We start from the raw sequence: 13,801 nt of genomic DNA, 5'->3' as shown, positions 1-13,801 counted from the left end.
GTAGAGATGGCGTTTCTCCACGTTGGTCAGGCTGGTTTCAAACTCCCAACCTCAGGTGATCTGCCCACCTCGGCCTCCCAAAGTAGTAGGATTACCGGCATGAGCCACCGTGCCTGGCCTGCTCTTCCTTTCTTTTGGGTCTCAGGATTACTTCCTTTTTGGACTTTTTAGACTTTCTCTTTTTAAGTTTCAGATAGCGATGGAAATAAACAAAGAAAAGGAGCTACTTATCACTTTTGTTGGTTTAAAAACAAATCCAGAAGTTTGCATTGGGGATTATGGCTTCCCTGTATATGGAAGAGACCAATACCTCTTAGAATCCAGAGAAAACAGGATGAACACGTTGCTGGAGGCTTGCAGGGCAGAAAGGTCTGCAAGATGCCAAAAGCTCACCACAACTGCTGTGCTCATGCTCATGTCTTTATTTCAGAGTTTGGGCCTGGAAATGGCAGTAAGGTTCTAAAGCTCACTCCATTGCAGGAAGCAGGCTAAACTCAACAAAATGTTAGCATCTTACAACATAGGCTGGGACCTTGATATATTCCTGTAAGAGCTGATCCAGGTCAAGAGAGAGGGCTGGGAACTCACTATCCTCTGAAGAAACACGCATGGAAATGTGACTCAGGGCTCGATGTGGATTCTAGCAATACGAGGAACCTGAGGGAACAGGGAGGAAATGAGAATTGTGATTTGAGGAGAAATTAATGAGGTGATTTCTTGAGGACTGGCCGCACGGCCAGACAGCTCAGCTGCAGGGTGACTTCTTGCCTCTGGGATAACATGGAGTTTATGGGTAGCAGGAAAGGTGGCTATGGACTCAGGCTGAGTAGGTAGCTGGGGTGCTCTTACAGGGTTTCCAGACACAGAAGGGAGATGCCTTTTCTACCTGTTCTCCAAGATGGGTCTGGGTCGGGGTGTGAGGGGACAAGTCTGAGATGTGAGGGACTTGGGTATGATCAGATGATCTTAGACTTGGGTATGATCAGAAGGGGTCTTAATTTGCCTCCTCCCTCTACAGACATCAAAACCACCATCTTTGGTCTCAAGTAGCTAAGAAAATGACTTGAGGTCACAAAAGACCTATTTTCTTCTTCCTACTTGAATTCTCCAACCAGCGATTTAAAGAAAAAAAATCACACTTATTTTTGACAAATGGCAGACATACCTGGGCAGTGGGGCATCCTGATGTATTTGCTGAGGTCCATTCTTTGACCCACGTCCTGGGACAACCCCTTCCAGCCCAAGGTGCCGCACACCTTCCCCCTCGGTGTGGACTCTGTTCTGCTTGGGCTTAGGGCTTTGGTGCATAGCCTCGTGTTCTCAGCTTTCGTCTTCTCTTCTATCTCGTTCTTCAGCTTCTTGTTTTCCTGCTGCAGGTGGACCATTACATTGTGGAGGTGGCTGTGGGAAGGAGAGGAAGGATGGGTGGGTGTTGGGGCTGCTGGCTCTGCTTGGTTCCCTGCTAGAAAGGACAGATAAAGGTGTCACAGGGAAGATAGCACAGATGCCCAGGTCTATTCAGAGCTGTGCTCTTACACACGCTCTGTAGAAATGGAGGCCTACGTGAGTCCTGTGAAAGAAGCGGAGGCCTGGGGTTTCCTGCCTGACTCTGTCAGCTCTGGGCTTGTTTTCTTATCTGTCAGATGGGGACAGTCAGGCCTGCCCTGACTGATGGGGTTCATATGAGGATCTGGTTTGATAAATGATAGAAATTTAACTTGAAGAGCCAGAAGGCTGTTAGGGACAACTGTGACCATGTGTCCTCAGATTCTCGTGGCTGTACCTCAGAAATGCTCTCACCCAGCACCAGTGCCAAAGCCCTCATTCTCTCTGCCTCCCTTTGCTGAAGATTCGGGAGCAAAGGAGATCCCAGCTCTGTCAAGAACTTGGGCAGATTACTTAATCCCCATTATACAGATGAGGAAATGGAGACTGCCATGTAGGTAAGGGGGAAGATAATTTAGTGCATTCCCTGTGGCTCAATAAATGGCAACTTTTATTATCACTGTTGTGTGTCTCCAAACTGATGAGGGCAGGAGGTGAGAGTGAGTTCCAGACTTCCCACATTGGAATTGTGACTCTGCCACTTACTAGCTGTGAGACCAGGGGAAAGTTACCTAGTTTCCCAGGTCCTCTCTTTCCTCATCCATAAATGGGGATCATGAGTATACTGAGCACAGGAGGTCTTATGAACATGAAATGAGTTCGTATGTGTAAAGCACTTAGTACCTCACACATGGCAAACAATATGTATTAGTTGAGCTAATACTATCATTAAAAGATGATTTTCTATCAGATAAGATCAAGAAAACTCAAGAGTGAGTTCTCTGTGAAACAGAACTTCCTGGACTTGGCACAATAGAAGAGAAAGACTGAAGTTATATGTTACCTTTAGAGCCTGACCACGTTTCTTTTAGTTATACCCTAGTGAAAGGTTTCATGGTCTTTTCTAGAGGAACTGAGAAAAGAATTCATCCTCAACCTCTTCCCTGGGCATATGTTCTATGCTTTTGCTCCTACAAACCTGGCCAATCTTGAGGATGCCTCTTCTCCTTCTGGTGGCCCCTCACTCTCTATGCCACTGGGTCTGGTGAGGGAGTCCCACCAGTGCCCTCCTTCCCTGGCTCTCTGGCCCCTCCTGTCAGCCTCCCCAAAGCCTTTAATACCCCATACAGCTCATCCAAGTCCTGGCTTCTCAATTCCTTGGTGGGTCTCATCCTTCTCTTCAACTCAGCCGTGTATCTAGGTCAAAGCCTAGAATAGGGCTTTCCACCTGGGGTGTCACAAATGGGTTCCAGGCGTGCAGAGATACCTGCAGCCCTTGGGGCAGGGTCTGGGGCAGCCACTGCTTGGTCAGCTTTGTCACAAATATGCCAAACAAACGTGGTTACTTTTATCCTTCTTTTTTAGAGACAGGGTCTCAGTCTGTCACCCAGGCCAGAATACAGTGGTGTGAACATAGGTCCCTACAGCCTCAACCTCTTGGGCTCAAGCAGTCCTCTCGCCTCGGCCCCCTGATTAGCTGGGACCATAAGTGTGCACCACCATGCCAGGTGAGGCTAATTTTTAAAAATTTATAATACTTTAAGTTCTGGGGTGCATGTGCAGAACGTGCAGGTTACATAGTTACACACATGCCATGGTGGTTTCCTGCATCAATCACCCAACATCTATATTAGGTATGTCTCCTAATGCTATCCCACCCCTACCTCCCTACCCCGTAACAGGCCCTAGTGTGTGACGTTCCCCTCCCTGTGTCCATGTGTTCTCTTTGTTCAGCTCCCACTTATGAGTGAGAAGATGCAGTGTTTGGTTTTCTGTTCTTGTGTTAGTTTGCTGCGGATGATGTCCCTGCAAAGGATGTGAACTCATTTTTTTTTTATGGCTGTGTAGTAGCCCATGGTGTGTATGTGTCACATTTTCTTTATCAAGTATATCACTGATGGGCATTTGGGTTGGTTCCAAGTCTTTGCTATTGCGAAGTGCCACAATAAACATGTGTACATGTATCTTTATGATAGAATAATTTATAATCTTTTGGGTATATACCCAGTAATGGGATTGCTGGGTCAAATGGTATTTCTAGTTCTAGATCCTTGAGGAATTGCCACACTGTCTTCCACAATGGCTGAACTAATTTACACTCCCACCAACAGTGTAAAAGTGTTCCTATTTCTCCACATCCTCTCCAGCATGTGTTATCTCCTGACTTTTTAATGATCACTATTCTAACTGGTGTGAGTTGATATTTCATTGGGTTTTGATTTTAAAATGTTTTATAGAGGCGAGGTCTTGCTATAATGCCAGACTAGTCTTAAACTCCTGGCCTCAAATGATCCTAAACTGTGGTCATTTTCTTTTTCACTTTTATTTTAGGTTCAAGGGTACAGGTGAAGGTTTGTTACATCTGTAAACTCATGTCACAGGAGTTTACAGATTATTTAATCACCGAAGAATTAAGCCCAGTACCCAATAGTTATCTTTTCTGATCCTCTCCCTCCTCCCATCCTCCACCCTCAGATAGGCCCCAGTGTGTGTTATTTCCTTCTTTGTGTTCATAAGTTTTCATCATTTAGCTCCCACTTATAAGTGAGAAGATGTGGTATTTGGTTTTCTATTCCTGTGTCAGTTTGCTAAAGATAATAGCCTCTAGCTCCATCTGTGTTCCCACAATAGACATGATTTCATTCTTTTTTTTTTTTTTTTTTTTGAGACTGAATCTCCCTCTGCTACCCAGGCTGGAGTGCAATGAGCAATCTTGGCTCACTGCAACCTGTGCCTCCCAGGTTCAAGTGATTCTCCCACCTCAGCCTCCCAAGTAGCTGGGACTATAGGCGTGCACTACCACCCCCATCTAATTTTTATATATTTTTTAGTAGAGACAAGGTTTTGCCATGTTGGCCAGGCTGGTCTCGACATCCTGACCTCAGGTGATCCACTGCCTCAGCCTCCCAAAGTGCTGGGATTATAGATGTGAGCCACCGTGCGGCCGATTTCATTCTTTTTGATGGCCGCGTAGTATCCATGGTGAATATGTAAGGTATGGTCGTTTTCTAAGTGTTCCCTGAGAAAAGGTTGGGAAGTGCTGTCCTAAGGCTTGTTACTTATTACTTTGCTACCTCCAAAATCTGTTTTAGACCTTCATACCTTCACCTTCATTCTCAAACTGGTAACACTCCTCCCATACCTCCCTCTTAGTGGACCCAGCTTTGGCCATGAGGGGAAGCAAGACCACAGTCCCCCAGATGAGCAGGTGGAACAGAAGGGCTCCTTCAACCTGGCCTGCTCACCTGATGATTTCATGAAGAGACGTTCCTTGTTTGTTCCTTCACTTGGGATCTCTGTTACAGCAACTCAGCCCTTGCCCTAATTAAGCCAGTCTGTCTTTCAGTGCCCCTTCCCTGCTTAGCACTCTTGACCTCTGAGAACTATGAGAGCAGGAAGGAGCAAAAAGATAACTAAACCCCCTTTGTATTTTTGGCAAGGGAACTAAGGCCCTGAGAGGTCCAGTGATGTGCCCTAGGTCACACAGATGCAGATTCAGGACTTTGGGGTCTTTCCAGAGCACCCAGGCCTTTCCTGGGCTGATCACCCTCTCAAGGGCTAAAGCCAGCCCTGGCTCCCTGCTGACCCTTCTCATCAGCTCCAGGAAGCAGCCAGGGTGGTGTAGGATGACTTACTCCTTTTCCCCAGTCAGCTTGGCGATGCATTTCACCTGCTCTCGGAGCTTGTTTCCTAGTTTCTCATTGGCGACCCTGTAATAAAATCACAGGAGAAAAGAGCGGCCAGCCCCCAGCCTCCTGGGAGTAAGGGTACAGCTGTCTGAATGGGACGCTGGCGTTCTCAGCAAGACTGCTGCTGCAGCATCCCAGGTCCCCCACATATCACCCTGTGCCCAGAGCTGGGGCCTTCCTAGCAACTGGCAATTCAGAAGATTTTCTGAACTCAACTCCTGTGCAAAATCCCTGTGACTGCCAGGTGAGTTCAAGGGAATGAGTTCAAGGGGGCCAGGCAGTGAAGCTGGATCCCAGGACGGGAAGAGGACATCTGAACCTCAGCAAGGCACCCCTTCCTTCTCGTCGCCGCTGTTTCCTGGTCAGCAGGGCTTTCCAGACCTGCCTGAAGGGGTGAGCCCTCCTCTCCATCTTATTCCCGTCCCTTGGTGGGCTGAGACTGGATCTGTTTTCCAGGAGTGCAGGGGTGTGTGTGACTAATCTTTGGCACCCGCGTGGCTCCTCAGCTCAGTCCAGGCCTCGGACCCTGCCTTCCTTTTTCCTTCCGTACTCACTTCTGCTGTTTCGCCCATTGCTCCAGGTTGGTCATAATCTGATCATTCTCTCTGTGGAGCCTACAGGTGTCTTTGGGCACACACCGCTGGGGCAAGCAGCAGGGCTTGGGTACAAGAAGAAAATGAGACAGTCAGGGGTGGGAGCACAGGCCTGTCACCCGTCCTTCCGAGTCAGGCCTCTTCTGTCTTCCTGGGAAAACAAAACTTGACCCTGCTATCCAACCTGAGGCCAGAGTTGAGTTGCCACCCAGGGCATCCTCTGGCTATGTGGGTGGCATGTCACACAAAGGTAACATATCTGAGAAGGCACCATTTGTGGTGGTGACAGTAGATTTGTACACTTATAATTACGGTTTTCAGTCTGAAGGCATTAAAGTGACTTGTCCTTATGCTAAGCCAATTTTCTAACAGATGGAATACATCTGGAGGAAGAGATACCTTTTTTTTTTTTCTCTTTTTTTTTTTGACAGTCTTGCTCTGTCATTCAGGCTGGAGTGCAGTGGCGTGATCACGGCTCAAGCAGCCTAACCTCCCCCTGGCTCAAGCTATCCTCCCACCTCAGCCTGCTGAGTAGCTGGGATCACAGGTATAGGCCACCATGCCCAGTTAACGTTTAAACATTTTGTAGAGATGAGGTCTTGCTATATTGCCCAGGCTGGTCTCAAACTCCTGGACTCAAGTGATCCCCCTGCCTTGGCCTCCCAAAGTGTAGGGATTGCAGTCGTGAGCCATTCTGCCTGGCCTAAAATGCCTCTAATTTGAGGAAAGGCCCAGTGGTCACCCAAATGTCCTGAGGCCTCCTGCCGTAAACTTCACTGCTCAGGGAGCTGGGTCTGGGACATGCCCAGGTTACTGAGCCAATTCTGCTGTAGGGTCCAGGGCTGCTGAAAGTGTCAGGAGGTACTCTGGAAGGACACCCAGTGGACTAGATCAGGGATAGCTGGTGTACCTGATAGTCTTTTCTCTAGAATGGGGCCTTCATTCTGCTTAGTATCTATCAACAAAGCCACAAGAACACAGGTGCATTGAGCCAGCAGCTGCGGCCTTTGCTTTGCGCTAAATGAAGGAGGTGTCCTTTCCTTTGCTCCCAGGTTCCCCCACCCCCACCAAGGGCTGTCTGGCATCTGGGTGATCATGGGATGTGCCTGAAGCTGCTGAGAAGAGGCGCTCAGAAGCTGAGGCATGCCTACCTCCTTTTCGTCTGCAAGGAGGTTCTCTTTCAGGGCAGCCATCTCCTCCTGGAACTCCCTGAGCTGCTCCTCTTTGGCTGCCAGCATCTTGAGGTCATTCTGGTGTTGCTTCTGCCACTGAAGCACCTGGCAGCTCATCTCCTCTAGCTTCTTGTCGAAGGCATGCACCTGCTCGGGAGCACAAAGTGAGGAGGGGGACCCCAGCCAGCCTCCCTGACCCCAGGACCCACAACGAGGCCAGAGGGTACTTCCTGGGCCTTGAGAGACATGTTGGGGGTATTTTCTTCCTAGCGGCCAGCAGAGGGCACCCATGCTCCGATCTTTGCCGCCTCTGTCTGAAGTTCAGGGAGCCAAGAGAATGGAGGGAACCTATCAGCTCAAGGAAACGGCTTAGTACTAAATAATTCTGGATGCAAGAGGTGACCTTGTGGACCCCTACCAGGAAGGTAGCCCAAGCCCCTGGCTGCTTCTCACCTCTAGCTCACTCTCCTGGTGGAAGCCCTGCAATTTCTTTAATTCTATATTGAGCTTTTTCATCCTTTCCTCATAAGCAATGATTTCCTCCTCCAGCTGGGCTTTCTTCTCTTGGGTCTGTGTCAAGCTTCGCTGCAGGCTCTTTGTCTCCGAGGTCACGTGATTGAGCTTCCGGGAAAGACAAAGGGGATGGATGGCTGTCAGAGTCTTTGGCCCTTTCTGCTGAGTCCTGAATGGAGGAGGGTTCTAGTCCCTTCCTATTCTCTGCCCTGGGTGACACGGATGGTCACCTTACCTAGTGTCCCAGAGAGGGGTGGGAAATGACAGTGGTTTTCTCTACCCCACTTTTTCCTTCCAATACCATGAACTGACAGGCCAGCCATGATCAGCACAGAATGGGGCATCAATTTCCCTGACAATCCAGACTTTGGGAAAACTTTGCTCCTGAGTCACCCATGGGCAGAAAAGCTTGCTAGATTTGGCCTTGATCTTTGTCGTCTTCCTCTGCCCTCCACCCCCCTCCAAACCTCACAAAGAGTAAGCAGGCCTTCTCTGGACAGACATCCCAGCCCATGCAAAGGTTTGAGATGGCCCCGATGACAGTCAGTAAGCAGGAAATGGGCTCCTGTGCCTCTCCCGCTACCTGAAAACAGCCCTGGAGACTAAAGGGTGTGGCCTCACCTTCTCGAGGGCTAGTGTCAGGTCATCCTGGCAGGCGGCTGACTTCTGGGATAATGCGTCATAGGCTTCTTTGGTGATCGTGGTCTGGAGATAGTGCTTCTCCTTCTGCAGAGCTTTGTCCAGCTGGGCCTGCAGGCTCATTAAGGACTCCTTCTGAAGGGCTATCTTTAGGGAGACAGAGCAGAACTGTCAGGGTGGCAGCTCAGGGTCATAGAGGCATTCTCTGTGCCTATAGGAAATAAGCAAAAGCTAGTCTCTCTCCTGTCTGCAACAACCTGCAGAGTCCGTGTTAACACCCACATCTTCACTTCAGCATTGTAAAAGGTAGAGCTGTCTTTCCAGGCTCTTTTGCACCCCCAGCCATATTTCCCTTTCTAGTTTGCATTTCCCTCAAATACCAGGAGAACCAGCAGTGCTGGGAGGGCATGATATGCCAAGTACATAGAAAGTCTCTCACATACTCTGCAGCCTTTGATAAAGATCCGAATCCGATTTGGGGTTAGTGGACATGATAACAACGTTTCCTTTGTGTCTGATGCCTCACTTAGTTCCTGATGTGATTCACTAGACTTGATGTGCCATGAAAGCAGGATTGTATGTGTGTTTTGCTTCCTGCTGTTTCCCCATTGCTGTAACTCAGGGCGTGGGACGTGATAGGGGCTCAGTAAATGCTCAAAAATGGTTTTATTCTGTCTGCAACAACAGACAAATGAAATATTGCATTTTTTGGAGTTAGGGATCAATTGATCAACATGTTAAGAAACATGTAGTTCTGGTAGAAGCATGTTTAAAAGCTGAAGTCTGTTTTCAACTCAGTAATGAGTATTCATGGTATAGTTAAAAGGAAGTTGAGATCTGGAGTCAGAAAAATCTGGGTTGAGGTCCAGGTTCTATCAGGTACTTATTTCTCTGGCCTCACTTTTTGCTTCCACAAATTGGAATCATTTTAACTGTTTCATGGAATTTTTATGATGATCAAATGAGATGATACATGTAAAAAGGGCTTTGTTTTACTGTACAACTATGAGTTATTGTCATAGACACACAGAGCAACTAGCCTTCTTATATACTTTAAGTACGGGACAGAGATTTGCTTCTGAGTCTGGAAGCCAAAGGGGAACTCAGAAATTCATATGCCTGACTTGGGCTCTTTGGTATTCTAGTACACCTGCATCTGAAAGTGGCCATGCACACAGAAACACATTCTTCTGGATTTTTCTTGTTTTATCTCCAGTAACTGCACAGTGCTTCAAGTTTATTACTTTTCCAGATAAAATTTTGAGTACCTTTGGCCCTGGGAATTAGCGAGATGAAAAGTGGTAGACTGGACTTGTGACACTATATTTTACATGTCCTGGTAGTGAAACTATTCCTAAAGATGAAATAATTTGGTCTTCTGAAAACAGAAGTGCATCTTTTCTGGGGACTTCTGAAAAACATGGAGTCAGCAGGGTCTGCCCAGTAAACTAGAGAAATCATCGGAGAAACTATAATTTACTATCAGTGCTTGATAAGTGATGGCTAAACTGAGAAATGTCACTATAGAGGTGAGACACTAAAACAGAGGATAGTGAAAAAAAAATCACAGTGAAGCTAGAAGCTAAAATGGAAAATCAAAAAATTTTTTTTGTTAACATGAGTCGTTTAGCTTAGAGAAAGATTCTAAAAATCTACATATAGACATGTAAATTACAGAATCAAGGCATTCTGGTCAAAGTTCTAGTAAAAGATCTATTCTCTCTGCTGTCAATGGTGTTAGGTCTAGATGGTTTTATAGGTGAATTTCACGAAGTCATCTTTGATTTCTCACTTTCTCTCACATTCATTCCATCAGCTAGACTGGTCAATTCTAGCTAGGCCTCCAAAACACATCCTAAATTTGCCCCCTTCCTTCTTCACTGATACCCCTCTAGCCTGGACAGCAATAACTTCCTAAATGGTCTCCTCACTTCCATACTTATCGCTCCCTCCAATCCATTTCCACACAGTAGTCAAAGTTATGTTTTGAAAACTTAGATCAAATAATCTCCCCTGTCCCTTTGAGGAAATCCATCAATGGCTTTCTGATGCTTTTAGAATAAAATCCCAAATTTCTTAGCAGAGACCATAATGTCTGTCCCTGTTTCCTTTCTAATCTCATTCTATACCAATGTCTCCCTTGATCAATGCATTCCAACCATACTGGCCTTATTTCACGTCTTAGACTATGCTGAGTGTTATATTAAAAGAGTGAGACATGATGCACAATCAAGACTCATACTAGGAATGCAAGGGTATGCCAAAATCGGGATCAATTACTTCATTTGTTTTATTCACCACATTATTTAATTCATTTCCCATTTGCCCCAAGAATACTGCATTGGCAGTGAGCTGTACTTTTTTTTTTTTCTAAATGGGAAATGGGTTAAGGATAAGGATGATAGAATCATCTTTTTTTTTTTTTTTTAAAGCATTTGATAAAATTCAACACTCATATTAATAAAACTCTTAGTAATGTGGAACTGAAAAAGCCTGCTAAAGGACAGCAACAAGAAGGCTACAGGGAACATCATACTAAAACAGAGGCATTCCTTTAAGTTAAATGCCAGAAAACAATGCCTGCTAATATTGCTGCTATTGAACATCAAACTGTAGGTACTGTCCAATGCAATACGTAAGAAAAATTATATAAATATAAATATTGCAAAGAAATATTAGAAAACTGTTGTTGCTTGCAGATAATATAATCATCTACTTAAAAAATCCATGAGAAGTAACTAAAAAACAATTACGACTTATGAGTTCAGTAAGATGTTCAAATACAGAATGAATATGTAAAAAATAAATGAGCTTTCCTATTATTGACAGTAATTAATTTATAAAATACTATGGGAATATTCTTGAAACAAAGAGATGGAAAAGACCTCCAGATATATTGCCTTGGCTTCAGATGGAAAAATTTAAAATTAAAATATGGAATATTAATGAAATGAAGTTCATTCTAGAAAAAAAACCCAAAGCTTCTTTCTAGTGGCTGTTTCAATTAATTAAGTTTTCCATATGTGGGGTATGTTTTTTTTTTTTGAATTGGAGTCTCGCTCTGTCACCTATGGCATGATCTCAGCTCACTGCAACCTCTGCCTCCTGAGTTCAAGTGATTTTCCTGCCTCAACCTCCTGAATAGCTGGGATTACAGGCATCTGCCACCAAGCCCAGCTTACTTTTGTATTTTTAGTAGAGGTGGGGTTTCACCATGTTGGCCAGGCTAGTCTTGAACTCCTGACCTCATGATCTGCCCACCTTGGCCTGCCAAAGTGCTGGGATTACAGGTGTCAGCCACCGCGCCTGGCCAGGGTATGCTTTTTAAAAGCTGAACATGCTTATACACACGCACAAATTACCTAGCCTCCTGATTCTCAGTAAACGTATTCTGAAATTAGTGCTTTTACTTTCACATTTACTTGGTTATCTTTCTTTTGGCAAATATGACAATATGTCCATATTAAACACGTAGGAATCTGAGTATCACATATGTTCATGGAGGTTCCTTAGGGATCTGAGTGACTCCGACTTCAACTCTGGATCACACTCAAGGAGAGATTATTATCTCTGGAGGACAACTCCAAGAACATCAGTGCCTCAGGCCTGTGCTGTATAATATGGTAGTTACTAGCCACATGAGGCTATTTACATTCAAATAAACATAACAATAATTAACATTAATTACCATTACAAATTCAGTTCCTCCGTTATACTAGGCCATATTCTAATCACTCAATGGCCACATGTGGCTAAAGGCTAGCACTGGCAACTCAGACATACAACTTTTCCATCATCACAGAAAGGAAGCAAGTTCTACTGGGCAGTGCTAATTTAATACTTAGAAAAGTCAACTACTTTAAGATTCATTTTTATATTATGAAGGAATAACGGCTGCTTGGCCTTTCATTTGTAGCCCGAGAGACCATCTACCATGGTGTTATATTTTTCTCATGCCCAGAAAGATGGAATGGATTCAGCTGGAGAAAGTATGGCTGCTTATGATGAGGGAGAAAGGGGATAGGCGTTAGAGCTAGATAATTCCAGTTCAAATAGTGGTTCATCCCATCACTTGCTGGTGAGTGACTTTGACCCTCCATCTTTTTTTTTTTTTTTTTGAGATGGAGTCTTGCTCTGTCTTCAGGCTGGAGAGCAATGGCGCGATCTCGGCTCACTGCAATGTCCACCTCCCGGGTTTCAAGCAATTCTGCCTCAGCCTCCCAAGTAGTTGGGACTACAAGTGTGCACCCCCAAGCCCAGCTAATTTTTTGTATTTTTAGTAGAGACAGGGTTTCATCATGTTAGCCAGGATGGTTTCGATCTCCTGACCTTGTGATCCACCTGCCTCGGCCTCCCAAAGTGCTGGGATTACAGGCATGAGCCACTGTGCCTGGCCCACCCTCCATCTTTCTTTCCTCTATCATGTCTCTCTTGTTGGCAATAAAGTATGTGGAAGCCATGTAAAGAGCTTAAGTGGACAATAAATAAATAATGACTGAATTCAAGCATACTGCCTAGCATATGTCAGATGCTATTTACTCCTTTCTGTCATTTTTACTTGTGTAATGAAAAATAACTGTCCCCCTTTTCGTGCTTTGTGACAAGTTTTGGAAGTGTTGTCTGGCAAATTGTTCCCCCAAATGGATTCATTCAACTCTGGTCTAAAATGTAATATTGGAAGACTTGATGCCAAAGCCCAAATAGCTTGGGGGTTCCACCAGATACGAGATGAGACCTTCCCCGTATGGAAGAAACATTTCTCTGGCTCAGCGACCACGTGCCAATGGGGAGGGAAGTGGAGCTACAGGTGGCCTAAGATCTACAGTTGGCTGAGCAGTTAGTGGCATTTCTGTGTGGAGGAGACGTGGGTACAGATTTCAGGTCAAGGGTCACAGGGTTCAAGTTCCTCACCCCTTGGGGTTCCTGTGTACGTACCTCTTTATTCAAGTCTTGGATGACTTGCTGGCTGGTGTTGTATTTGTTAATAGAGGATTCCAGTTGTGTAGAACAATACTGTAGCTCTGCTCGAAGCTTCTCATTTTCTTCCTCCAACTTTCTGGAATTCTCTTTCAACTATTCCCTCATTAAAGAATAAGGCACAGCCAAGAGGTGTTAATTTCAGATACCTATAAAAGCCCCAATCCACCCTCCCTCTCCTCCAGCTCTATCTTCACCTGCATGAACTCAGGCTTTCTCCAACCTCTGTCTCCACCTGTGGAAGCTCAAGCCTTCCCCCAGTTCTTTCTCCACCTGTGGGAGCTCAGGCCTTCCTCCAGCTCTATCTCCACCTGCGGGAGCTCAGGCCTCTGGCTCCCCTCCGCCCTGGCCTTCCCCACGCTCCCTGTCGTCTTTCCTGACATCTGGGCATCCAGGGCCTCCGCATCCCTCCAGGCCCAGCTGGGTTCATATCCTGCTCTGGATTTCTGACCCAGCTCTCCTGGGATTCTCCCACTCACCGTCTTGTCTTTCTTTTTAAATTCCTGCTGCAAAGCTTCAAGTTCTTCCTCCATCAGCTTCTCATGGTCTTTGCTCTTCTTCAACTGCTCCCGTTTCTCCTCCAGTAGCTTTGTGGCCTCCTGAAGATCATCTTCTAACTTGCGTTGAGTGGAGGCTTGCTCCCTTTGCTGAAGAAATAAAGACTGAGCTGAGA

The 13,801-nt window shown here is 45.8% G+C and overlaps 1 protein-coding gene across 2 annotated transcripts in view; it reads right to left on the bottom strand.

Annotated features, from left to right (window-relative positions):
• Positions 1 to 402: 402 nt before the first annotated feature.
• PMFBP1 (polyamine modulated factor 1 binding protein 1) overlaps positions 403 to 13,801 on the bottom strand; it is a 52,032-nt gene continuing 38,633 nt past the window's right edge. Inside the window, exons 13-21 of one of the 2 annotated variants that reach the window (XM_017539354.2) lie at positions 13,608 to 13,775; positions 13,087 to 13,224; positions 8,134 to 8,298; positions 7,453 to 7,620; positions 6,979 to 7,146; positions 5,789 to 5,892; positions 5,181 to 5,255; positions 1,166 to 1,401; positions 403 to 657 (exon numbers count right to left, since the gene is read on the bottom strand). In XM_017539354.2, coding sequence (XP_017394843.1) covers positions 641 to 657; positions 1,166 to 1,401; positions 5,181 to 5,255; positions 5,789 to 5,892; positions 6,979 to 7,146; positions 7,453 to 7,620; positions 8,134 to 8,298; positions 13,087 to 13,224; positions 13,608 to 13,775 — 1,239 coding nt within the window. In that variant the 3' untranslated portion in view covers positions 403 to 640. Of the gene's footprint in view, positions 658 to 1,165; positions 1,463 to 5,180; positions 5,256 to 5,788; positions 5,893 to 6,978; positions 7,147 to 7,452; positions 7,621 to 8,133; positions 8,299 to 13,086; positions 13,225 to 13,607; positions 13,776 to 13,801 lie in introns of those variants that run through there. The other variant, XM_037742343.1, reaches the window with a different exon arrangement.

This window comes from Cebus imitator, unplaced genomic scaffold (assembly GCF_001604975.1).
Source record: "Cebus imitator isolate Cc_AM_T3 unplaced genomic scaffold, Cebus_imitator-1.0 Scaffold118, whole genome shotgun sequence".
Lineage (NCBI taxonomy): Eukaryota > Metazoa > Chordata > Mammalia > Primates > Cebidae > Cebus > Cebus imitator.
The sequence above is the reverse complement of the archived record's forward strand: the minus strand, read 5'-3'. Positions and strand labels throughout refer to the sequence as shown.